At 41.8% G+C, this 26118-nt stretch overlaps 1 protein-coding gene across 1 annotated transcript; it reads right to left on the bottom strand.

Annotated features, from left to right (window-relative positions):
• Positions 1 to 13791: 13791 nt before the first annotated feature.
• On the bottom strand, positions 13792 to 15062 carry LOC121975435 (uncharacterized GPI-anchored protein At4g28100-like). The gene is made up of 2 exons (XM_042527118.1): positions 14375 to 15062; positions 13792 to 14297 (listed from the first exon to the last, which is right to left on the bottom strand). Exons 1-2 carry the CDS (start codon positions 14984 to 14986, stop codon positions 13938 to 13940), a joined length of 972 nt encoding a protein of 323 aa, XP_042383052.1. The 5' UTR covers positions 14987 to 15062; the 3' UTR covers positions 13792 to 13937.
• Positions 15063 to 26118: the final 11056 nt, after the last annotated feature.

The following is a 26118-nucleotide window of genomic DNA, read 5'->3' as shown; positions in this document are numbered from 1 at the left end:
GAGAATATTTAATTTTTAAACTCTCTTTTAAACCATAAACATGGTTAAAAAGGAAAGTTTTCTCAAAATTAAAATCTACCTTTCAATCTACAAATAAGGAAAGATTTCAAATCTTTTCTTAATCTTTTGTAGAAAGCTATAAAAGGAAAGATTTAAATTTTAAACTCTCTTTTAAAACCATGATAACCACATAAGAAATAATTTTAACAAAAAAACCTTTTTAATATGATGTGGCCGGTCACCTAAGCTTGGGCTCCAAGCTATTGGTCAGCCACCTTAAGGCTCAACCTTTAGGCTTGGCCGACCCTAAGCTTGAGCTTCAAGCTTGGCTTGGCCGGTCCCTATTGGTTGGGTAAGAAGGTGGGTATGTGGTGGGTATAAATCTCTATATACAAGAGGCTACGATAGGGACCGAGAGGAGGAATTGGTTTTGGTCTCCCGATGAAATTAAGCATCCCGTGTTCGCCCCGAACACATAATTTAATTTCATCAATAATAATTCATTCCACTAAAGAACTATTATTGAACTACCGCACCAATCCCAAATTACATTTTGGGCTCCTTCTTATTATGAGTGTGTTAGTCTCCCTGTGTTTAAGATAATGAATGTCCACTAATTAAATGAGTTACTGACAACTCACTTAATTAATATCTTAGTCCAAGAGTAGTGCCACTCAACCTTATTGTCATGTCGGACTAAGTCCACCTGCAGGGTTTAACATGACAATCCTTATGAGCTCCTCTTGGGGTCATTCTCAACCTAGATTACTAGGACACAGATTCCTTCTATAATCAACAACACACACTATAAGTGATATCATTTCCCAACTTATCGAGCTTATTGATTTATCGAACTAAATCTCACCCATTGATAAATTAAAGAAATAAATATCAAATATATGTGCTTGTTATTATATTAGGATTAAGAGCACACACTTCCATAATAACTAAGGTCTAGTTCTTTTTAGTTCTTTTATCAAGTCAGTATAAAAAGAACTTACCTAAAATGGTCCTACTCAATACACTTAGAGTGTACTAGTGTAATTTATTAGTCAAGATAAATTAATACCTAATTACACTACGACTATTCCAATGGTTTGTTCCTTTCCATCTTAGCCATGAGCAACTGTTTATAATTTATAAAGAACTGATAACATGATCTTGTGTGTGTGACACCACACACCATGTTATCTACAATATAAATTAATTGAACAACTACATTTATCATAAATGTAGATATTTGACCAATGTGATTCTTATTTCTAGATAAATGTTTATACCAAAAGCTAGGCTTTTAGTATACACTCTAACACTTACTTGGGTTCAGCTTTATCCCATAAGTCCTGAGTGTCCGGTAGGTCTCCTCAATATCTACACATAGGTCAGCCGCTCTGAGGGATTTTATCAGGATATCATCTATGTATACCTCCATGTTATAGCCGATCTACTGTCGGAACACTTTATTCATCAATCTTTGATAAGTGGCTTCGACATTCTTAAGTTCGAACGGCATGATGTTGTAGCAATACGTGCCGTCGGTCGTAATGAAACTGACCTTTTATTGATCTTCGTGGGCGAGCGACACCTGATGATAACCTTGGTAGGCATCCAACATGCAGATCAGCTCGCATCCCGCAACGGAATCCATGATTTGGTCGATCCGAAGAGCGGGTAGAAGTCCTTCCGGCATACCCTATTCTAGTCACGGAAGTCGATGCAGACTCTCCATTTGTTGCCCAATTTGGAGACGAGGACGACGTTGGTGAGCCAGCTTGGGAACTGAACTTCCCTCATATGTCTTGCCTGTAGCAACTTTTATACCTCCGCCTGGATGATCAGGTTCTGCTCGGCGTTGAAATCCCTTTTGCGTTGCTTTACCGGACGAGCGTCCGGTCGAACATGTAGCTTATGTTGGGCTATGCTCGGGGAGATGTCGGGTAGCTCATGTGTTGACCATACAAACACATCATGATTTTATTGGAGACAGGTGATCAACTCCGCCTTCTGCTCGGCTCCCAAATCCATAGCTATGAAAGTAGTTGCCTCCGCTCAACAAAGATGGATTTGGACTTCCTCTTTCTCTTCATAGAATAGGGCAGGGGTTTTTTAGTAACAATATTTACCTCTAGCCGTGGAGTCTTCCGGGCGGACCTAGCTTCGATTTTGACTATCTCGACATAGCAGCTCCGAGCGACTAATTGATCGCCCTTGACCTCCCCTACCCGATCGTCTACCGAGAACTTGATCTTTTGGCAGTAGGTAGAGACTACTGCCCAGAACTCATTAAGGGTCGGTTGGCCCAGGATGACGTTGTAGGCTGAGGGGACATCTACCACGATGAAGTTCGTGGTTCGAGCCCTCCTGAGTAGCTCCTCTCTGAGCGATATGGCCAACTTGGTTTGGCCGATTGGCAAATCCTCGTTGCCGATGAACCCATACAGTGGGGTCGTCATTGGTAGCAGCTCGCCCAGGTCAATCTACAGTTGATCGAACGCCTTCTTGAAAATTATGTTCACCGAGCTTCCTGTGTCGACAAAGATACGGTGAATGGTATAATTAGCGATCACTGCTCGGATGATCAAGTCGTCATTGTGAGGGATCTCAATTCCCTCCAAGTCCCAGGGTTTGAAGCTGATTTTGAGCCTGTTTGCTTGCTCCCGGCTGCATCCTACTGCATGGATCTCCAATCGTCGTGCGTACGACTTCCAAGCTCGATTGGAATCACCGCTGGTCGGACTGCCGATGATGATGTTTATTTCTCCCAGGACGACATAGCTTCGATTCTCTTCCTCCCGAGCGGAGGGCCTGCTTTGGTCGTACCTGTTAGGACCTTCGGATAGCGGCTAGAGAGGGGGGGTGTGAATAGCCGACCCCAAATTTTCGTTTCTTCCTACAATTTAGGTTAGCGCAACGGAAATAAAGAGTAGAAACGAAAGTGGAGAAGATCAAACCTCAAACACGATGATGTAACGAGGTTCGGAGATGATACTCCTACTCCTCGGCGTGTCCGTAAGGTGGACGAAACCTATCAATCCGTCGGTGGATGAGACCCCGGAAAACCGGCTAATAGAAACTCCTTCTGGGTGGAGAAACCTCGCCACAAACTTCTTGCAACAGCAAGATAGGAGTACAAAGATACAGCACAATACAAAGGCAGTAAGAATGTAAAAACACAGCTTGCCTTCTCGTCGACTGGATGAAGCAGCAACTTCACGAAACACCGACAACAACAGGAACCAGCCGAAGGAAGCTTCCACAAAGCTTCAGGAAAATGAGAGCTCAACAAAGCTCTGATTGCAGTAAGATCAGAAAGAAAAGAGAGGCAGTTCTCATACTGTAGAGGCACTCGACCCCATTATATCCCTGAACCTGCGAACCTGCAAAGAGGGCATAAGACACAGCAGAGATCTAGCCGTTGTGACTCAATGGCTAGAGCTGGACCGATCAGGCTCCACCCTGATCGGTCCAGACCTTCTCTGATCGGTTTGGGGACCGATCAGGACCTATGCTGATCGATCCCCAGACCGATCAGCACGCTTCACAGAGAGTTGCCCAACTCTCTGATCGGTCTGTGGACCGATCAGGACTCAGGTGGATCGGTCCACAGACCGATCCCCCTCTTTCTTCTCCTGATCTTCTTCGCTTCTGTATGATTACTGATCGGTCACCAGACCGATCAGGTAATTCACAAAAACACACTGTTTGGTTACTGATTGGTCACCAGACCGATCAGTCAACCAGTGTATCACTGGATCGGTCACCAGACCGATCCTGACCGATCCAGGTTTAGAGCTCCCAGCCCTAAACCCTACCTGGTCCTGAGAACAAGCTACCGAGCCCTCTCTGACCTAGTCCGGAGAACGAGCTACTGAGCCCTCTCCGACTCCATCCGGTCCAGAGAACGAGCTATCGAGCCCTCTCTGACCACAGTTCGGAGAACGAGCTCCCAAGCCCTCTCCGACTTCCCATGCCAAGTTTCCATACTTGGACTTTTCCTGTGCCAAGCTCCCTGCTTGGACTTTTCCGTGCCAAGTCTCCATACTTGGACTTTTCTCGTGCCAAGCTCCCTGCTTGGACTTTTCCGTGCCAAGTCTCCATACTTGGACTTTTCTCGTGCCAAGCTCCCTGCTTGGAACTTTCACCAGATGTCTGGTCAACCTTGACCTATCTGGATTTCCCTTGCCTGGCTTCACTCACCAGGACTTTCCCTTGCCTGGCTTCACTCACCAGGACTTTCCAACTGCCTGGCTTCACTCACCAGGACTTTCCCTTACCTGTCTTCACTCACCAGGACTTTCACCTGGCTTCACTCACCAGGATTTTCCGAATCAGGTCGACTCACCTCGGGTCAACCAGGTCAACCTTGACCAAAGATTGCACCCACAATCTCCCAAGTTTGTATTCTGTCAAACATCAGAATACAACTTTTCTACTCTCGTCAAACATCAGAATAGAACTTTTCTATTCTCGTCAAACATCAAAATACAACTCGAGTCAGGTCAACTCGAGTCAGGTCAACCAGGTCAACCTTGACCTAAGGTTGCACCAACAATCTCCCCCTTTTTGATGTTTGTCAAAAACCATAATCAAGTTAGGTTAACCCGATAACCTAACTTAGGTTTTCCAATGTTCTTCCTTGAACATTCTCCCCAAACTCTAATGTTCTTCCTTGAACATTCTTTGGACATTCTCCCATTCTCCCCCTTTTTGACACACATCAAAAAGAATGAATCAAGGTCAAGAGTTTCTTCCTAATGAAAGTCCCATACCTTTCATTGAAACCCTTAAATTCCCCCTTGATACTAAAGTCAACAATCAACTTAGTGATAATCCCATATCACTCAAGTCTTTAGAGTAAAAACTCCCCCTAAAAGCCAACTCCCCCTTGACTAATAGGAAAAACTCCCCCTAAAGGTCAACTCCCCCTTGACCATTGCACCAACAATGTCTTGGAGAGTTTCAACCCTTTAGAAATCCAAAACACAAACTGTGTTTTAACTTTCAGCTGAAATTTTAGACAACACAGTCGAAAATTAGCATTTTGGCACGCTCTGATCGGTCACCAGACCGGTCAGACCTCACTGGATTGGTCACCAGACAGATCCACACTTCCCTGGATTGGTCCAGTGACCGATCCAGACCTCCCTGGACCGATCAGCATCCCCTCTGATCGGTCCATAAATCTCTGATAGAGATTTCTGATTTTTCTCCCGAAATTCAGAAACCCCTAAAAATTCACAGAAAATTCCAAAAATTGTAAAATTTTGAGAATACATTCCTCATAACATATATTATCATGGAAAAATAGTTTTCTATGAAAATAACTTCCATTTTCAAATCTTGATACAAAGTTCGAAAAACTTTGAAATAGCTCAAGGTTAATCCATCTTTGTATCAACTTGCTCAATGATGAATGCTATCACTAGAAAAGCTTCATCAAGGTTTTTCAAATCAATTTTGAAATGATTTTAAACCATTCAATTTAGGACCATAATCTTAGGGCTAAATGTACATAACTTGTACACAAGCTTTCCCTATAATCCTCAATTTCGAATTAGGCTCATCTAGGTACAAGAACTATGCACCTTGATCCTAACTCATAATCCTAATATCTCACACACATCTAAGGTGTATCAAACACATCCAAGTCAATTTTGATGTGAGATATGGGTTTAGGTCATCTTAAGCTAAGTTCTCATGCATTTTCTAGACAACAATTTGATTTCCATATCAAATTGAGTTTTTATCCTTAAATCAATTTAATTGATCATAAATGCAAGAGATGATGACATGGCATAAAATAATATCATAAGTGAAAACACGTGCCAATGTCATGATGTCATGTCATAAAGTATGAAACTTAAATAAAGCATGACATATAACTAACCTAAGCATTATCATGACATTTCAAATGATAATAAATTAAATATGATGTCATGACATGGCATATGACAAACAATATATAGCAAATAACATATAAAGGTATAGAAAATACCTAATTCTAGCTTTAGTTGCCATTTTTGATAATTTTGATCATTTTGCCATAAATTCTATATTCCTAAGTGTAATAGACCTAAAATCATATACTAAAGATTTTTAGATCACTATGTGCCAATTAGATTGATCTTAGAAAACTCCTCAAGTGTGGTTGGCACATCCTAATCACCTTAGGAATAATTTTTAATTTCATTTTCAAGGCTTGATTACACCTTGAATATTCCTAAAATGCCACCTTTTGCCATGATTAGGTTAACTACCTATTCAAGTAAGGTTGGCACACCCTAAACCATCTAGCGTGATGGAATCACGCTCTTAGGAACCCAATACCTATTGGAGCTCATTGGGTTCACTAAATATTCACTAGGGATGACTTCCCTAGCAACCCTCATAATGACCCTCCTAGGCTTTAAAGCCTTGGTCATTTGGGACTCATCAAGATCAACTCTAGGGGTGACTCCCCTTGTGACCTTGGTGATGGTCTTTCTAGCCCTAGGTCTTGTTCCATAATCGAATGGAACATTATGATAAGTGGGCTTGACCACTTGAGTCTTAGGTTTGTGACCCAAACCTCTCATGTTCCCGGGCTTTGATTTCTGACCCTTAGGCCCTTGAGTTGACTTCTCTAAATTCTTAAGGGCCTTTTCTAAGTTGTCAAGTCTTAACCTCAAGACTTGATTTTCCTTTTCTAATACCTCAAGTTTTAATTTGTCATTTTTCTTTGAGGTATACCTAGGCATATGTCTAGTTGTTTTGGGATTCCTACCTAGGTTTTCCTTAACCTTAGATGAGTTAATTCTAGGGTTGGTTTTTCTAGTATTGTCCTTATCTAGGCTAACATGTTTGGCACATAAGCACGTGTATCGGTTACTATAGTTATCATGCTTATTATTATTGACAATAGCAATAAGGCTACTAGTATGCATCCTACTAGAATTGCAAGAATGTACCTTAGAGATTACCTTAGGGTTTGCCTTAGCTCCCCCTATAGACGTGCTCGGTCTCTTGTCCTTGTGAGATTGCCTCCCCCTCGGACATTGGCTCCTATAGTGTCCCCTTTGCTTGCATTGGAAGCACACCACGTGCTCCTTACCCTTGCGTATCGAGACTCCGGCTTTCTTGACCTTTGGCGCCGGTGGAGTCTTCCTAATCCTCCTTGGACACTTACTCTTGTAATGTCCATATTCCCTACACTCAAAGCACATTATATGTAATTTACAAGAAATTAAATTGCTTGAGTTACCTAGTGTTGAGGGTGGATATGAGCTTTCTCCTTCATCCCTTCCGGAGGTAGAAGCTTCTTCTTCTTGCTCCAATCTTAAAGAAGAACTCTCCTCCTCTTCTTCCTTAGATGTTGAATAGCCCTCAACTTCTAATTCCTTACCTCCATGAAGTGAGCTACTTGACTCACTTGACTCCTCTTCATGACTTGAATTAGAGCTTCCCTCATGGAACTTGACCAAGTTGTTCCACAATTCCTTGGCATTGTTGTAACCACCTATCTTACACAAGATATCGTTAGGTAATGAGAATTCAAAAATTTTCATTACCTCATCGTTGATTACGGATTGGTGGATTTGTTCCTTCGTCCACCTCTTCTTTTCAAGAATTTCTCCTTCTTCATCCCTTGGAGGAACAAAACCTACTTGTACACAATTCTAATTAACTAAGTTAGTCATAAGAAAGTACTTCATTCTTACCTTCCAAAACGCGAAGCCGTCGCGATCGTAGAAGGGTGGAATCGTGACATCTTCTCCAAGTCCATCCATTCTCTAGCTTGTGCTCCCTTGGGTGTTAATCCGACGAAGAGCAACCTTGCTCTGATACCACTTGTTAGGACCTTCGGATAGCGGCTAGAGAGGGGGGGTGTGAATAGCCGACCCCAAATTTTCATTTCTTCCTACAATTTAGGTTAGCGCAGTGGAAATAAAGAGTAGAAACGAAAGTGGAGAAGATCAAACCTCAAACACGATGATGTAACGAGGTTCGGAGATGATACTCCTACTCCTCGGTGTGTCCGTAAGGTGGACGAAGTCTATCAATCCGTCGGTGGATGAGACCCCGGAAAATCGGCTAATAGAAACTCCTTCTAGGTGGAGAAACCTCGCCACAAACTTCTTGCAACAGCAAGATAGGAGTACAAAGATACAGCACAATACAAAGGCAGTAAGAATGTAAAAACACAGCTTGCCTTCTCGTCGACTGGATGAAGCAGCAACTTCACGAAACACCTACAACAGCAGGAACCAGCCGAAGGAAGCTTCCACGAAGCTTCAGGAAAATGAGAGCTCAGCAAAGCTCTGATTGCAGTAAGATCAGAAAGAAAAGAGAGGCATTTCTCATACTGTAGAGGCACTCGACCCCTTTATATCCCTGAACCTACGAACCTGCAAAGAGGGCATAAGACACAGCAGAGATCTAGCCGTTGTGACTCAACGACTAGAGCTGGACCGATCAAGCTCCACCCTGATCGGTCCAGACCTTCTCTGATCGGTTTGGGGACCGATCAGGACCTATGCTGATCGGTCCCCAGACCGATCAGCACGCTTCAGAAAGAGTTGCCCAACTCTCTGATCGGTCTGTGGACCGATCAGGACTCAGGTGGATCGGTCCACAGACCGATCCCCCTCTTTCTTCTCCTGATCTTCTTCGCAGATGATTCCGATCGGTCACCGCACCGATCGATAATCCAAAACACACCGCTTTGGTTACCGATTGGTCACCGGACCGATCGATCAACGATGTATCATGGATCGGTCACGGACCGATCCCGACGATCCGTTTAGAGCTCCGGCCCTAAACCCTACCGGTCTGAGCGAGCTCCGAGCCCTCTCGGCCTAGTCAGGAGAGCGAGCCACCGAGCCCTCTCCGACTCCATCCGGTCGAGCGAGCTACCGAGCCCTCTCGACCACAGTTCGGAGAACGAGCTCCCAAGCCCTCTCCGACTTCCCATGCCAAGTTTCCATACTTGGACTTTTCTGTGCCAAGCTCCCTGCTTGGACTTTTCCCAGATGTCTCCATACTTGGACTTTTCTCGTGCCAAGCTCCCTGCTTGGACTTTTCCGTGCCAAGTCTCCATACTTGGACTTTTCTCGTGCCAAGCTCCCTGCTTGGACTTTTCACCAGATGTCTGGTCAACCTTGACCTATTTGGATTTCCCTTGCCTGACTTCACTCACCAGGACTTTCCCTTGCCTGGCTTCACTCACCAGGACTTTCCAACTGCCTGGCTTCACTCACCAGGACTTTCACCTGGCTTCACTCCCCAGGATTTCCCGAATCAGGTCGACTCACCTCGGGTCAACCAGGTCAACCTTGACCAAAGATTGCACCCACAATCTCCCAAGTTTGTATTCTGTCAAACATCAGAATACAACTTTTCTACTCTCGTCAAACATCATAATAGAACTTTTCTATTCTCGTCAAACATCAAAATACAACTCGAGTCAGGTCAACCAGGTCAACCTTGACCTAAGGTTGTACCAACAGTACCGACCTCGGGCGGGCTCAGCATGCTCTCTTCATTGGTGCTGTCACTCGGGCAAGCTTCCCGTGTCTCGTTGCCCAGCGGATTGATGTTTATGCCGCCGATCGAGAGAGAGGGATCGACGGCGGTAGTTTCACTGAGTCGGTCGACTGACGATGGGCGTCAATCCTCGGCAATCGTGGGTGTTGTGCGACGCAGACTGGTGAAAAGAGCAAAACCTAGGTGTCCATACCTTGCCCTTTGATGCTTTCGGTCCGGCGGAAGCGACATACATCACGGCATGCGTCCTTGTCTCATGTGACCACCCTCCTTCTACTCTTGGCCCCTTAGGCAACTGGTGGTTGCTCATCGGTCGGCGTTCAATCGACGTCGAAGCCTCAGCTAGTGTCTCCTTCTTCTGGCCGCTTGAGCTTCTTCCACGTTGATGTGCTCATTAGCCTTTTTGAGCATGTGATCATAATCCCTGGGCAGCTTCCTTATGAGCGATCGGAAGAAGTCTCCCTCGACGAGCCCTTGAGTGAATGCGTTCATCATGATCTTGGATGAGACCGAAGGAATATCCATGGCCACTTGATTAAAGCGCTGAATATAGGCTCGTAGAACTTCTCTCGGTCCTTACTTTAAGGAAAATAGACTAACACTTGTCTTTTGGTAGTGCCTGCTGCGAAATGGTGTAAGAAGACCGTTCGGAAGTCTTTGAATCTTCGTATTGATCCGTCCAGCAGTCTTCTGAACTAGCGTTGCACCAAGCTGAAAAGTGTGGTGAGGAAGACTCGACATTTGACTCCATCCGTGTATTGGTGGAGTGTGACTTCATTATCAAACCTATCCAGCTGATCATCTAGATCGATCAACCTGTTGTAGGACCCGATCGCCAATGGGGTGTAGTGCTTAGGGAGAGGATCTCGCAAATATGTCTTCGGAGAACTGGCGGTTGATCCGCTCAGGAGATGTGTTGCCCCAAGGTGCCTTGCCCTTCTGTGCGTCCTGAACGGGCGCTTCGTCCGAAGAAGATCCCGGCTCTTGATTGGCTTAGGCTATCTCCGAGGGCATTTAGAACAATACCCGATGAAAAGGTATGGGCACGGGTGGCGCCTCTTCATGCGTGCCGATTGGCACTCTGTTCTGTCCCTAAATAGAAAGTTGCTCCGGGCAGTCCTCCTGTGTTGCTCGGCCTCCTTTTGCGGGCGTTGCTTGTTGCGCTTGCCGATCAGCCAATGCCTTCTGTTGCTGCTGCTCAACTATTTTCTGCGCTCGGGCTTGCACGAGTAGGTCGAGCTCTTCTTGGGTGAGCATCACTGTGTGAAGTCGTCCAACGTCTTCCATCCTCTTGGCTCGGATGCAGGTTGAGTTCCCACAGACGGCGCCAAATTTGATCTTGTCCGATAGTCGAGGTTACGGAAGCTGGGGAGGTGGTGCTCCGGTTGACCGTGTGTTGACTCCTTCCGATCCTGCAACCACAACTGCGTCAGTGACGAGGCAGGGAAGGGGTCCCCTGCGATGGCCCACCAACGCTCAAGTCAGTTACCAACGGTGTGTGGAGGCAAAGCAAATTAGTGAACAGTAGCAGCAACAGTAGATTATCGCATACCTCCATTGAAACTTAGACCCACCTTTATATAGGACTCCTGTATCATGCGTGCACGCTTCTCAAGGCATGCACACTTCTCAAGGCTTTCCCTGAAAAGATGTATTAGTAAAGTGTCCCTGACACAATACCTTAACGAGCCGAGCATATCTCTAAAGTGACAATGGAAGCTTCTGTTGTGCGATCTTCAGTCTAAATCAGCCGCCAACCATGCCGCCTGTCAGTGGCGCATGCTCCCAAAAAGATAATGTCCAGCTAACGGTGTCTTTTACCGGGCCGAGCGGGATAGCTGCTCGAAGGATAATCGCTTGGTTCAGGTTCTTACTTTCTGTTCGGATGAGTGTATGATCTGGCCGAGCGGGAAAGCCGCCCTTCTGTTTGTGTAGTTTGGTCGTAAATCCGTTCCGTTCTTATAGCTCTATATAAGGACGAGCAAGGAAGCTGCTCGGCGTGCCCTTGTAAATACCTGGTAGTTTTTCTGAGCGTCGGAAGCTCGGAACCTCGCCGAGCTGTTATGATGTCGGATCAAGCCTTCCTTATCCCGATCAAGCCAGCGTGCTACCGATCGGCTAGTGGTATAGGGATATTTGACTACCTTTACTCTGACCTCCACCATGACACTAACATCCACCATCGCAGCGGGGTGCGGCCTTCCCCCCTTATCACCGCATCACCGCCCTTCTCCAATCTTCACATACCTTTGAGCCATCAGGAACCTTGGCTACAACAAGTCATCTTCACGTGTATATCTAAATCCCTGTACACTTAAATACATATATCAAATACAAACATAAAATCTAATTTAAACTTTTATCTAAACATCATGGCATATAGTTACATGAACCACCTGACCTTTGTCCAAACACTAGAACCTGTGGTCATATATGCTCTAATAGTCTCATCCAAGGTGATTGAGGACTTAGCGTCACTTGGTTCAGAAGTAATGTAAGGCGTATGAGGCTCCTTTGTCTATCCCGCTGTTGGAGATTCTCTTTTTCGTGTACTAATGCTCTAAAATATAGTTGAAAAGACATTGTTCAAAATGTGTGTTGATCCACAGAAAATGGGTTGGTCAGGGCACACAAACTTCCACTAAGTTTGGCTTGATTTGTCATGTGTCGTGCTTGATTTGTAATAGGTCATGCCAGGCACTACCCATGATTTTGGGGTCGGTTGCCCAACACAAACCCAAGCCTAAGCCCAAGCCCAATTGAGTTGTGCTCAGCCAGAATAATAAAAAAAATATTTACAAAATCTTTAAAAAAAAAGGAGAAATCATAATTTTTTTAGAAAAAAAATCTTTAGATATTTTTTTTCTAATTTTTCAAAACTTATATATATATATATATATATATATATATATATATATATATATATAAGTATTCAAGTGGGAATCAATACGTAGGTCAAGCCCAACTTGGGTCCATGCAGGCTCGACACAGTCCAAGATCAAGCCACGGCAAGCCCGACCTGTGGGTTGAGTCGTCCCTCGATCAGTTCGGCCCTCAAACAGAGCCATTGATACTAACAATTGCCATATAAATAGTAAATAAAAAAAAAAAAAAAAAAAAAAAAAAAAAAAGACAGGAATGCTATCAGAAGGGAAGGAATACAAAAATCAATTTGACACTAACAGAATTAGGGCTAATGAACTCAAGAAAAAAAGGGCGTATCCAGCTATGTTGTGGTTGCAAATGGTTGTGGAGTTTTTTTTATATCATTTTTTGCTTTTGTCCTATCCACAATAAAATTACTATCACATGATCTCATGTTTGTAGATTTGAATCATAAAACAACCTTTTATAATAGGATAAGACTGCATACATTTTGGGTGCAACGGAAGTGTTGGGGATGAATGATTTCACCTTTTGTCATGTAAGTATAGTAAGAGAAACTATCACTACATTTTGAAGTGCACCAAGTTACACAGAGAGAGCTCTTAGAGCATCCATAATAACTTGGGATATTTCTCCCCAGTATTTATGGACCCCACTTCCACATCATCTTTCAAATATCTCACTATTCAAACATTTCAACTTTCACAATAAAATATCCCCCAATTTTAGGTGGAGTCTATCATATTCAATTAAAAAATAAAAAAAGTAGTGGCAGCTCACTTTTTGTGGGCCCCACATGAGGAAATCACCTGACACACATATGTGCCCGGTGATTTCCATTATTCCCTCAAATATTCCTCACAATGAGGGATATTTGAGAGGGAAGATATTTGGAGAAATATCCCCTCTAAATATCTCTATTGAAGATGCCCTTATTTTTAGTCGACTTAGGTTCTTTTTATCTGATTAAGGAAATGCCAGATTGGTCGATGTGCAGAAATTGTTATGTGAAGTAAGAAACAGAAAAAAGGAGCCAACTTTTAATTTTCTTTTGAACTAAAGTTGACTAGCGTGCTTATGGGCTAATTGGAGAAAGTGATATCATTCCCCCTACGCTGCCCAGGTTTTAAGGGCTAATTGGTAGATGCTAACATAATTCAGACAATTTGGAGGCCGGACACTCTAATTCAGAGCTGGTGCATCTGAGACAAGCTGAATTTAGTGCACCATTTAACTCAGTCTTTGCTTGTTGAACAAGCAAAGTATGGATTTAGTTTCAAAATTGGTATCTAACTCGAAGAACGTAGAGCTCGACTTGCTTGAACTTGGCACACAGGCTCTCAAGCAACAGGCAATCAAGAAGAAATCTCCTCGTAAATGTGCTTCAGTAACTGCAAATTAATACTCAAGCTAAGCTACTATACCAATGAAGACTACGAATCGCATTATCCAACTAGCTGCTATATGTGATGGTGGCAATGCACTGGCATTACAATCTCACAGACTCCTGTGATATTGTGGTACTACAGTTAGAGGAAGTGTTGTAGGCGAGAAGGGACGAGGAGAAGGGTCGTCAGGAGGAGGAAGAAAGAGATGGTTGAATGGCGACTGATGGTGGTGGTGGCGGCGGAGCTGCTGCTGAGGGACTGGAATTGTAAGGAGTCGACGGCGAGCGGCATGTGTGCCTGATCTCGGCTGCACTTGTAGCTGCTTCCGTCTTGGGGCGGGTGGACGCTGTAGAGGAGCGCGCGCAGGACGGCGGAGACAGTGGGGATATACGCCGTCCTATTCCTCGCAAGAAGCCATGTCAACCCCATCAGCTGGCAATCGCGCTCCAGGATCCTCTCCGCCCGGTCGTCGTCTCCGTCGCCGTCGTTTACCCCTTTCAACTGCTCAAAATTGATTTTTTTTTTTTTTTTTGTCAAGAAAATGAGAGGATTTGGATTCGTTGACGTCGCGCGCGTACCTTTCCTAGGGAGCGGAGGCAGCGGTTGCATCCTGCGTAAGAAGCGTTCCGGCAATCACGCTCCAGCTTCCGGACCGTCGCCGTCGGGGTCACATTCCGAGTGGGGATGGCAGCGTCGCCCCTGGCGATAACACGGAAAGCGGCGGGGCAGTGAAGCGAGGCGATCTGGTGGAGGCGAATGCCGCAGAAGCAGAGCACGGTGTCGCAGCTGGCGTTGGGTTGCAGGAGGCGGATGTTGCGCCGCTCCAGCGCGTCCTGCAGCGACTCCGCGCACTTCTGGCCGTCGTCGGGCACCATCGGCCCGTCCTCCCACTCGTCCGCAGCGGGGGAAAGCGCGAGGGCGAAGCGGGCGTGCGCGGCGAAGAGCCAGGCAGCGAGGACAGGGCAGCACCGGCCGCGGTCGAGGCCGCCGCGGCCGCAGGCGTCTCCCACGCCGCCAAAGAGCTCGTCGGAGAGGTCGAGGCGGCAGGCCGTTGTCTGGTTCTCCGCCCGTGCCAACGGCAAGGCTGGGACCGTCGACGAAATGGATTGCGGTGTCAGAGCTCCGGCGAGTAGGAAAGCCGGCATCATCATCGTCAACAGAAGCAAGATAAAGGCACGGAGCGCTCTCATTCTTCTTCAAATGTTGAAACAACAGGCAGGGAAGAAGGAAGAAGAGACAGAGCCTATCACATACAAGATTTGGCTCCAGTACAGGTATCACAGTACACTCAACGCTAAGAATCGTTGGCAGTAACTTGAAAGACAGTAAAAAAAAAAGAAAAAAAAACTTTGGATTCTGTACTTATTATCGAAAATGGAAGAGGAGACTTGGCCAGACTCTGCTGCAGAGTGGGTTCACGAGAAGAGATTGGATTTTGGAGCTCCTCCTGTTTTCATATCATTTGTTTAGTGTGGTAGGGTTGGGATTGTTTGTGGTTTCTATAATAGATTTAGGGTAGTCTGTCTAATCCGACGAGTAAAATTTGATTGAGGTGGGATAAGGGCTTCAAAGTTATGCCTAGTGTCGGCTGACCAGAGTTGGAGATAGTCTACGCGAAGCGCTTGTTAGTTGTTGGCTTACTTGCCGAGTAGAGCTGTTGAACTTAGCTCAACATAATTAGGCGAAATGATCTCTAGTAAGTCTAATTGAATAATTTTTTTATACTAGAGCATATTTATAATAGGGTGTTAATTCAAATAATGTGATGCTAATCGTGCTATGAGTAGATTATATCATTCAAGATGTACACATCAAATCAACTATACAAATGATCTTATCCAAAAATGAAATGGTAGAAAGTTGAGGATATGGCAAATTCACTGATCGACTATAGATCTCGCTCTGTTCTTCGTTCGTAATGAATCCTCTTTATATAGAATATTGATGGATGATGTGCACGTCCCCTCGGATAGGTCTAGTGCCTAGGGCATGAAGTGTTATTACAATGAGGTATGAGGTTCGAATCTCGGCAAAGCCGAAATAAATACCTCCCTTATGTGCTAGTCACTATTCCAAAGGCTAGTAGCCGCTCGTGATTTACCTCCTCTGTGTTGACCTTGGGATGGGTTGGCGGGGACGAGCATATTCGCCTTTTGCCACAATTGATGGATGACAAGCACACTCCTCGAGGTGTGGACATATTCTCCAATATGTCCCATGAAGGGACCTGTCAGGAAAGAACTTCTAACATCATACCGTAACAGGGCATGCATATCCCTGACAAGACAATAGATGCTTTCATCGTACGATCTGTTTGGTCTCGTGTCAGCGACACTATCTCCTAGAAGCATATCAAGTGATACAACTAAGTCATGCTGTTTAGCAGAGCGGGGTAGTCTCTCGGCTGGGACTCCGCTCTGTTGATGACCAAGTCTCGTTACTTGGCCGAGCGGGGTAGCCACTCGGCCGGGACCCCTCCGCTATGTCTCAGTCGTTCTTCCCTGCGATGACTGTATAGTAGTGTGACCTCCACGTTCGGACAAGCTATACGGTCTCCTTGGCATTCTGTTGCTCTATATTAAGCGTTTGATTATCTTGTTATATTATCCCGAGCTAGACAGGTGATCTGCTCAGACACGTCTCGCGTCGGTCGGGTATTGACCGTCACGACAGGTCGTTGCAATCGTCATCCGTTCGGTTCTTTGATATCCTAGCGTTGATCATCTTAATTTTGATCTCCACTTTAATAGTTGATCCCATGCCAGATGAATCTTCCTATACTACCACATCACATATAATACAAGGTTGATTCAAAGATGAATAGCATTAGTTTGTAATTTATGCTGTATTTATCTTATAATAAAATTTTAAATTTAGTACAAGAAATTAAGAGAAATAATTTTTACTAGTTATCTTCGTCTTTGATCATCCTTCCAGAGCTGGAGTTCTTAAGGAGGGAAAAAAGCTATTCTTCAACGTCAACCTCTCCTTTGTTCTCGAATTGTAAAAACAGGGAAACAAATACTTTTGGGGAAACTTCTTTGTTTTTTCATGAAATAAGCTAAAATAATACAAAGCGCCCTCAGTCTCCTCGAAGAGCAAATCTTTTATTATTATTATTTTTTTTATTTTTTTTTGATTGTCTGAGCCATCAGTTCAACTAGCTCTGAAAATGGGTGACCCAGCTTCACAAATTAGCCATCAAGTTAATTCAGAAATATGAACGGCTTCTCATTCAGTAATTAACGTCTAAGATTTTTTATTTTATAAAAAAAAAATATATTCTATAGTGTACCGTAATTAAAATTCCAAAGTGAATACCTAGATAACTGGTTGAAACCTTTAGTACCCACGACTGTTGGTATTGTCAGTTGTATCCATCAGCTAGCTCTTGCTTATATTCCTAGACATACGGCTAGCTAGTCGGCAGAGATTTCTAGATATGGGCCATGCAGTGTGAATGTGGAGACAAAACCACAACATTAATCTATTGCTAATCTTGACCTCGATCTACTCCATCACCTTTTTCAGTTTCCACATCTTTTTTTTCTTTCTTCAGTTCTTCTTTTTTAACTCCAGCACATCATTGGCATTCGTATGAACTACCTAGCTCTTACCATTCAACTAGTGAAATTAAAAGGGAGGGAGGGAGCGGCTTCCCCAAACTTCCAAGAGGATTTAGCTTTCCAGCTGAGTTGCCTGCTTTTTGTAACATGGCTTTCAGAGGGCTGTCCCGGGCATGCAGCCATGCAGATTGGGTGAGTGGGTGGGTGGGCGTGGGTGCCCTTCCATTTCCCAACCAAGCTTTTCAGGAGAGCGATCATACAACAAACTACAAAATGGTACCTTCTGTTTTTTAAACCTAGCTCAACTAGTCGGGCAGGCTCACACCAAGTGATCCACCTAACCAAGTCCTCCTGAGTCTCACATGCAATTTGCTTTGCTTCTTTTGTCTATCCTTGAGAATTCACTGCGAGAAATTATTAAAATATTAATGAAATATTAACAATAAATTAACCGTTCGTAACTAAAAAGTGGTGTTAGCGGCAAAATAACATATTGTTGCAAATAAGTGTATTAAAAATATTACTTCGAAATGTAACTATTTGCGAGCAATGTGATATTCGTTGCTAAGTTATAAACTTTTAGCAACGATATATAATAATTCGACGCTGATAATTAAAACTCGTATAATTTTTAAATGTTAGTGACAATTTGAATTAAAATCATCACTAATAATAATTATATTAGCTATGTTTCGGGATTAAAATGTTGCTAAAATATTAACAAAATATTTTTGGCTATTTTTAATTAAAAATCGTCACTAGATAAAGTTATTACATTAGCTACTAATTTATCCTAAAAATCATTGCTAAAATACATAGAAAATTCTATCCCACATAAACTTTTCTTTTGCCATGATTTTCTTCTCCACTGCAGCTTCTGCTTCGACGATTCCTCCTATGCTCCGATGATTCTTCTCGGATGATTTCCTCTTCTCCTCCGGTGATTCCTGGCGATTCCTCTTCTCCTCCTGTGATTCTTGACGACTCTTGCAAATTTTCCTTGTCTCCGATAAATCTTTCTTCTCTTGCTCCAATGATTTCTCTTTCTCCGGCTCCGACCCGATGCAGTAGGCCTTTCTATTCCGATTGCTCCTCTGAATCTTTTCTCTCCGACTATGGTAGAAGCTCTTCATCTAGTGTTTTCAATATTTAATTTTTTAATCATAATTTTAGGGTTATTTGATACTTACATGATAATTTTATACATATTTTGATATTTAAATGATGTTTTAGGATTATTTTGATGGTTAGATAATAGTTTTTGGGTTATTTTGATCCTTAGATGATAATTTAAAGGCTATTCTTCATCTAGAATTTTTAATATTTTTAATCATAATTTTAGGGTTATTTTGATACTAATGATAGCTTTACAGATATTTTGATACTTAGATGATGACTTTAGGATTATTTTGATATTTAGATAATAATTTTAGGGTTATTTTAATACTTAGATAATAATTTTAGGATTATTTTGATATGATTAATTAATTTAAGTTGTTTAATTAATTTCATTGAAAATTATCATCAAACATATTTATAACAATTATTTATTAAATAATATTACTTTTTATATATTTAACTAGGTCTTATAAATATAGATAAAAATTGGATAATAATTGAGAATCAGATTAACTTAGAATATATAAACAGATTAAATCAATTTTTAAATGTGAAAGAGACTTATACGATAAATTTGAATTTATCCAAAATTCATCGTCCATATGAAGATCTGACAATTTATTTAAATATGAATTGGATTATATTCGAGGACATCTTTAATGATGGGGATTTAATAAATTATATGAAATCTGAAATTTTCATGGAGAAGCTGCTTCATTATCTATTAAAATAAATATTATCAATGCCGAGGAATATGTTGTAATTTTGAAGAAAATGATTTTCAAGACATGTTTATTGATTTAATAAATATATGAAATATCAACATCAGTGGACCTCAATTAGATGATATTAATGAAAATATAAATGCAGATAATATTAGAGAAAGTTATACCTCAATGATTGAAGAAGCACAAAAAGAGTTGTATCATATTTGTACTAATTTTTCTGTATTCATTTTTTTTTTTTTGATCAAGTTAATGCATGTGAAGGTGTTAAATGGCTGGAGCAATAAATCTTTTGATATATTACTTCAGTTATTGGAAGAGGCATTTCTCAAACCAAATGTGATTCTAAACTCTTATTATGAAGCAAAACAATTGTTAAAAGAGTTAGAATTGATATATGAGAAGATATATATATATATATATATATATATATATATATATATATATATATATATATATATATATATATATATATATATATCTATATATATATATATGATTGTATAATGAAATGGACAAATAAGGATGCATCTCTCTGTGCAAAGAGCTCAAATACAAGTATGATGGGATGAATAAGAAAAAGAATGCTCAGAATTTTTTTTAATATTTTCCTTTAAGCTTAGACTTAAGCGGTTGTTTATTGCGAAACATACAACAAAAGATATGAAATAACATAAACAAAAGTGGGTTGAAATAGATAGTGTATTAAGGCACCCAACAGATAGTGAATCATGGAAAGAATTGTTGGGAGATTGTTGGTGCAATCGTTCCCAAGTCAAGGTTGACCAGTTTGACTAAGCTCGAGTAGAGTCGAGCTTGAGTTTCGATATTTGGACAATATGTTATGGACAACATATTTAGACAATATATTATTGGATAATATATAATATGTGAGAAGGGTCAAGTAGGTCAAGGAAAATTTGTACTTGAGTTAACTCGTGAAGTTCTAATTGAAAGTTAGGTAAAGGAAAGTCCAAGTGGGTCAAGTAGGATTGCATGTTAGCAAGGGTAAGACCAACGGGATGGTTGACAGAAGAAGAAAAACTAAATGGGTTAATGTTAACTGGACACTTAGTGTGAATGTTATTAGTGCAGGGAGCACCAGACGATCGAACCTAAATTTTGATTATAGCAAAAGGTCCAAAGTTAAGATCATTTGTTGCCTAACAAGTGTGATTGAACTTGTAGGAAAGTCCTAAGTATTCTTAGGCAAAAGTCTTAGCAAATTCTAGGCAGGTGAAAAACTTTAAGGGGAGGTAACCCTAGGACTTAGGGGAGGTAATCATAGGTAAAGGAAAGTCCTAGCTGCAGTTATACAATGAAGTCTTGGCGGATCGAGCACTTTGGACGAAATCCTAGAGTCGGGGACTATATGTGAAAATCTTGGTGGTCACGGACTAGGTGGAAGTCAGGACGGGTCGTGGAGTGGACGTTCAGCATGAAGACCTGAAATCTCGGACGCTAAGCAAAAGTCCAAATGGTCTAGAAGACCGGTCTAACAAAAGGTAAACACTCCTGAGAGGAGTAGGTGAAGACGCGTTCCCCGAAGAGAGAACAGTAGGTGTCGGTTCGACCTAGAGTTTCAATGAAACTCAAAGTCAGAACCGGACAGTCGGAGGCTGTCAAATTCATATTCTATATATTGTTTATTGCCTGGACTAATTTTATTTTACAGAAAATAAAGAGGTTGGAAAAAGTTGGTCCAGGAGCCTGGAGAGGGTCTGGGCTCTTAGAGATGGTTCGGGTGCCCGAAAACCCTTAACGAGGAGATTTCGTCCGAGCGAGGTGCCTGGGTAGGCACCTTCGCGGTCCGAGCACTCAGAGCTGGTCCTGACGCCCGGAACCGCAAACTTTATCTCTTTGCCACACTGGAGCACGCTAATTGGATGACCCTATGTCACGGTCCAAGCGCCAGGAAGGGATCCAGGTACCCGAAATAGCCTATAAAAGCAACATTCGACTATCACCTAAAACAAAATATTCCAAGCAACTTTTGCTTCTTCGTGTTGTCGTGAAAACGCTTTCGTGACGCTCAAAAGCTGCTCTGACGACCACCGCACTGAAGATCTAAATTTCTAAGTCGTTGGTATTCTTTAATTTTTATAATTACTTGTAATCATTGTACTTGTACTTCATTCGATTGATTAGTGATTGCTCATCGAAAGCACTCTCACGTGCGGGCCTTGGAGTAGGAGTCGCCACAGGCTCCGAACCAAGTAACACTTGGTGTTTGTCATTGTTTTATTGTGTCTTCATTCCACTGCCTTTACCTTTTCAATTATTTTTAAAACGAACATGAAAGTCATGTGTGTTATTCACCCCCCCTAGTACAACGATCCTACAAAAGTCTCAGTGAGTGAAGATAGGCAATGAGGAAAGTCCTGGTGAGTGAAGTCAGGCAGATGGAAAGTCTTGGTTATTGAAGCAATCTATGTGATCCTAGATTTTGATGTTTGAGCAAAGGTTTAAGTTAGGATTATTGTCGTATTTGATATGTGTTTGTGAGCGTATAGGATGCAGGTACAACCAGGAAAGTCCAAATATGATCTTGGCAAAGGTAAAGTCCAAGTGAGATCTTGGCAAAGGTGAAAGTCTAAAGGTGAGTCTTGGCAGTGTAAGTCAAATTATATAGTCTTGGCAATGTAAGTGCAAATTTGACTTGGCAAGGTTAAAGTTCCATAGCAAGGAGATCTTGGAAAAGGATGAAGTCCCGGAGGAGAGGAGTCTCTTGGCAATGGAAGATCCGACAATAAGAACAAGGCCGAAAGAAACTCTTGAAGGTAAAGCGTGAAGGATGGGGAAGCATCTGAGGGATGCAAGGCTGATGGAAGAGGCTAGAAGGCAAGGTCAAGGTTGTGCGGATAAGGATGAGTGCTGAGAGAATGTACTTGGGGTAAACCCTATGTTTAGGGTTTACCAGTCGACTAATGTATGTACCAATAGATTGGGTAGAGAACAAAATATTTCTATTCTCTCAACCAAAGTAGACCTGTCGACTGGTCTTTATACCAGTCAACTGGTATCAAGTCGTTGGCATATAACGGTCAAATTCCACATGAGGCCAGTCAACTGGTAATGAGAAAATACCTTGATATTTTCCTACCGAACTCTATATAATAAAGCTCATGTTGGCTGGCATTAGTGATGATAATAGGAGTGATTAACCCCTATTAGAGTCTCCAAAGCTCTCTTGGTGATCAAAATTGTGTGTTCAAGTGTTTGTAGCGAGGTTTCTCTACTGACAAGGAGCTTAAGCTAGCTAAAGTTTTCTGGGAATCATCCACCGATGGATTAGGATCGTCCACTTTATGGACAGCTGTGGAGTAGGAGTAAACTATCTCTGAACTACATAAATGAACGTATTGGTTTGTTCTTCTTATTTTTACTATCTTTAGGTTAGCTTTCTATTTGCTTGTTAGTATTTATGATGTGCTAACAAGTGTAGGAAGCGATCGAAGTGGGTGATTGGCTATTCACCCCCTCTAGTCGAAGGGAGGGGAGGTGAACTGGATGTTAAGAAAAATCTTCCTCGACTTTTAACTCAGATTAGTAAAAAAATAGAATAAATGAACAACAAAAAAAAATGAGGCCAAAAGATTATTTGGTTACAACCGGAGAGATTGTTAATCTAAAGGAAGTAAACACATGAAAGATCTCCTTCTTTGAAGGCGGAGAAGCCTCTTACACTCATTGGAATTTCAAAAAGTAGCTAGGAAATAAATATAGCAGTTGTTACCTACTTCCTAGGTCCAGGGGTCTTTTTATAGCCCCTGAACAATCTTATTCATGGCTGGAAGGCGCCTTCCGCAGAACTGGAAGGTGCTTCCAGCGAGGCATAGTGGATAAAAGTTTATCCACTGCCAACGGTAAAATCTACCTAATCGAAGGCGTCTTCCATGGCTGGTTAAAGGCGCCTTCAACCCAGCTAAATATGCCTTCTGCCTGAAGGTCGCGGAGGCACCTTCAACTCCTATTGAAGGCGCCTCCAGCAACTCCATAGCTCCATTTTAGCTCTTCCACTACTCTGATCGCCTGAGTGATTTCGATCAACCGAAATAGGGCTCATCCGAATCCAATTTTTGACCTTCTCCTCGAGTAGGCTTCTGCTCCGGCTTCTCGTCCCTCAAATGTCGCACACATCCTTCTCGTCCACTAGTGTATTCTTCCGCAGAACCTCGCCCCTTGGATGCACCGAGCCCATCGGCTCCCTTCCCGTGTCATCCTTCTCACTAACTGCGTCTTCCGCTCGACTTTTTATGTTCCTAAGCTCCTATACACTTAGACACAAGAGTTAAATACTAACATGACCTAACCTGACTTGGTTGATCACATCAAAACTACCATGGGGTACCAACAATCTCCCCCTTTTGATGTGATCAAACCCATGTTAAGTTAGGGTAAAACATTAATAAAAACAGTTATAAAAATTTTGCAAGTAAAATTTTACAAGTACAAAAATTAACATTTGTAATTTGTTGTACTACTCTCCCCCTACACTTAATCTCTTACTACTCCCCCTTTAGATCATATTAAAAATGGGGTACTTTTAAAAGTCTAAGAGTAAAAAAGAAAAAAAAATCGAACAGTTAAAAAGATAAGAATTAATTAAAAAATATATATTTAATTAATTTTTTAACAAAAAATTAAGATATTTTTATAACTTCTAAGTGCTTAACAGTTAGTCAATTAAATACTTATTTTAATAATTGACTTTCAGACTTTGGCAAGACACTAGACTTTCTTTGATATTAGAATAATAATCATTTTCTAGACAAAGGCTCTTAAAGAAATTCAATATTTAATTTTCTCTGAAAGTCTTAAGTCAAAAAGAAATTAAACTAAATATTACTTTAGAATCCAAAATAGATTCCTTCCAACTGGGTTAACTAGAAATCTCTTAGGTACGTATTTCTTTAAAATTTTTCTAATTTGACCCTTATGGTATTTAAGGTACCAATTCAATCCACTATATTTTCTACTATGTTGAATATTTGAGCATGTGTGATTTTTCAAAGATTCTATCTCTTTTTTAAATTTTTCATTCTCAATTTTAACTTTATCAAAGTCTTCTAGTCGACAAGGTTCAGCTAGTATTGATTTTAATTCCTTAACTTCTTTTTCTAATTTATAAAAATTTTTGTTAATAATTTAATAAATTGAAATAATTTGTCAGGAGGAAGAGATCGTACCTGACTTACCTTGTCGATCCCATAATCCGAAGCTTCCCCTGAAGTACTGCTTTCTTCTAATGTCGCTCCCCCTTCATCGATGCTTTCGATGCTCATTTTGGACGAGCTTGCTTCGTCTCCTTCTTCTTGGTGACTTGCCACTAGCGTAAGTCTAGCGATGGCTTCAATTTCCGATTCGGACGATGTTTTATCCCACGTCGCCTTCATATTTTGGTACTTGTTCGCTTAGGTCGGCTTCTTGTTCTTGCTCTTGTCCTTGTCTTTCAATTTAGAGTAATTATCTTTCACATGCCCTTCTTTCCTACCCTGCACTTGATTAAATCTTTTAGTTTTAAATAAATTTTTAAATTTATGTACCATCAATGTTGTTTCACTATCATCGAGAGAAGATTCTGAATCTTGTTCATCAGCCTTTGCCTTTAAGACAATATTATGCTCCTTCTTCAGACCTGTATATCTCGTTTCATGGACTTCAAAAGTTAAAAATAATTCTTCTAAAGTAGTTGAATCTAGATCCTTAGATATATAATAAACATCTACTAATCATGCTCATTCAGTATTTCTAGGGAATGTGTTAAGAGCGTACCTTAGTGAATCTCGGTTACTTACCTTTTCTCTGAGATTTATAAGTCCAGTGATGACCTCCTTGATTCTTGAATGAAGGTATGCAATGGTTTCACCTTCTTCTAGTTTGATGTTGTTGGTCTGATTTTTTAGCAGATCTCGTCTTACGAGTTTTGCCTCTGAGGTTCCTTCATGTAATTCCAGGAATTTCTCCCAGAGCTCTTTTGCAGACTCGTAGGTCCCGATCTGGTTGACTTCTTATGATGGTAAGATGTTTAGCAGATGAAACTTTTCTTTGTCATTTGCCATGAAATCGACCTACTCCTTTTTGGTCCAGTGGTATTTTTCTTTGCCTTCGGGTGCTACAAAATCAAATTTCATTATTAAAAGCAAATCGAAATCAGCTTTGAAAAATACCTCCATCTTCTTCTTCCAGTTGGCGAAATCTCCCTCGAACTTCAGTGGGTAGATGCTTGATCCGACCATCTCGTATGCTTTGTTCGGCGGTTAGTCCTCCTAAAGCGAACTTGACTTTGATACCACTTGTTGGCGTAAGGTAGGCTGGAGGGAGGGGAGGTGAACTGGTTGTTAAGAAAAACCTTCCTCGACTTTTAACTCAGATTAGTAAAAAAAATGTAGAATAAATGAACAACAAAAAAAATGAGTCCAAAAGAGTTACTTGGTTACAACCGGGGAGGTTGTTAATTCAAGGCAAGTAAACACACGAAAGATCACCTTCTTTGAAGATGGAGAAGCCTCTTACACTCGTTGGACGCTCAGAAAGTAGCTAGGAAATGAATACAACAGTTGTTACCTATTTCCTAGGTCCAGGGATCTTTTCATAGCTCCTGGAAAATCTTATCCATGGTTAGAAGACGCCTTCCACAGAGCTGGAAGGCACCTCCAGTGAGGTGCAGTGGATAAAAGTTTATCCACTACCAACGGCAAAATCTACTTGATCAAAGGTGCCTTCCATGGCTGGTTAATGGCACCTTCTGCCTGAAGGTTGTAGAGACACCTTCAACTCCTATTGAAGGCTTCTCAAGCAGCTCCATAGTGTTGGAACCCCAAGGTTGTTTTGGTATGATCAACAAGTTAAGTTAGGTTCTGTGTGTTTTTAACCTTGTGTCTAAGTGTGCAGGAGCTTAGGAGCACAGGT

The sequence above is a fragment of the Zingiber officinale genome, chromosome 1B (assembly GCF_018446385.1).
Source record: "Zingiber officinale cultivar Zhangliang chromosome 1B, Zo_v1.1, whole genome shotgun sequence".
NCBI lineage: Eukaryota > Viridiplantae > Streptophyta > Magnoliopsida > Zingiberales > Zingiberaceae > Zingiber > Zingiber officinale.
This window is presented reverse-complemented; position numbering and strand designations above follow the sequence as displayed.

Coding starts and splice junctions, on each gene's coding strand:
- LOC121975435 (XM_042527118.1), bottom strand. CDS start 14,986: ATGAGAGCGCTCCGTGCCTTTATCTTGCTTCTGTTGACGATGATGATG. Junction 14,298..14,374: donor GCCTCCGCTCCCTAGGAAAG/GTACGCGCGCGA, acceptor AATTTTGAGCAG/TTGAAAGGGGTAAACGACGG.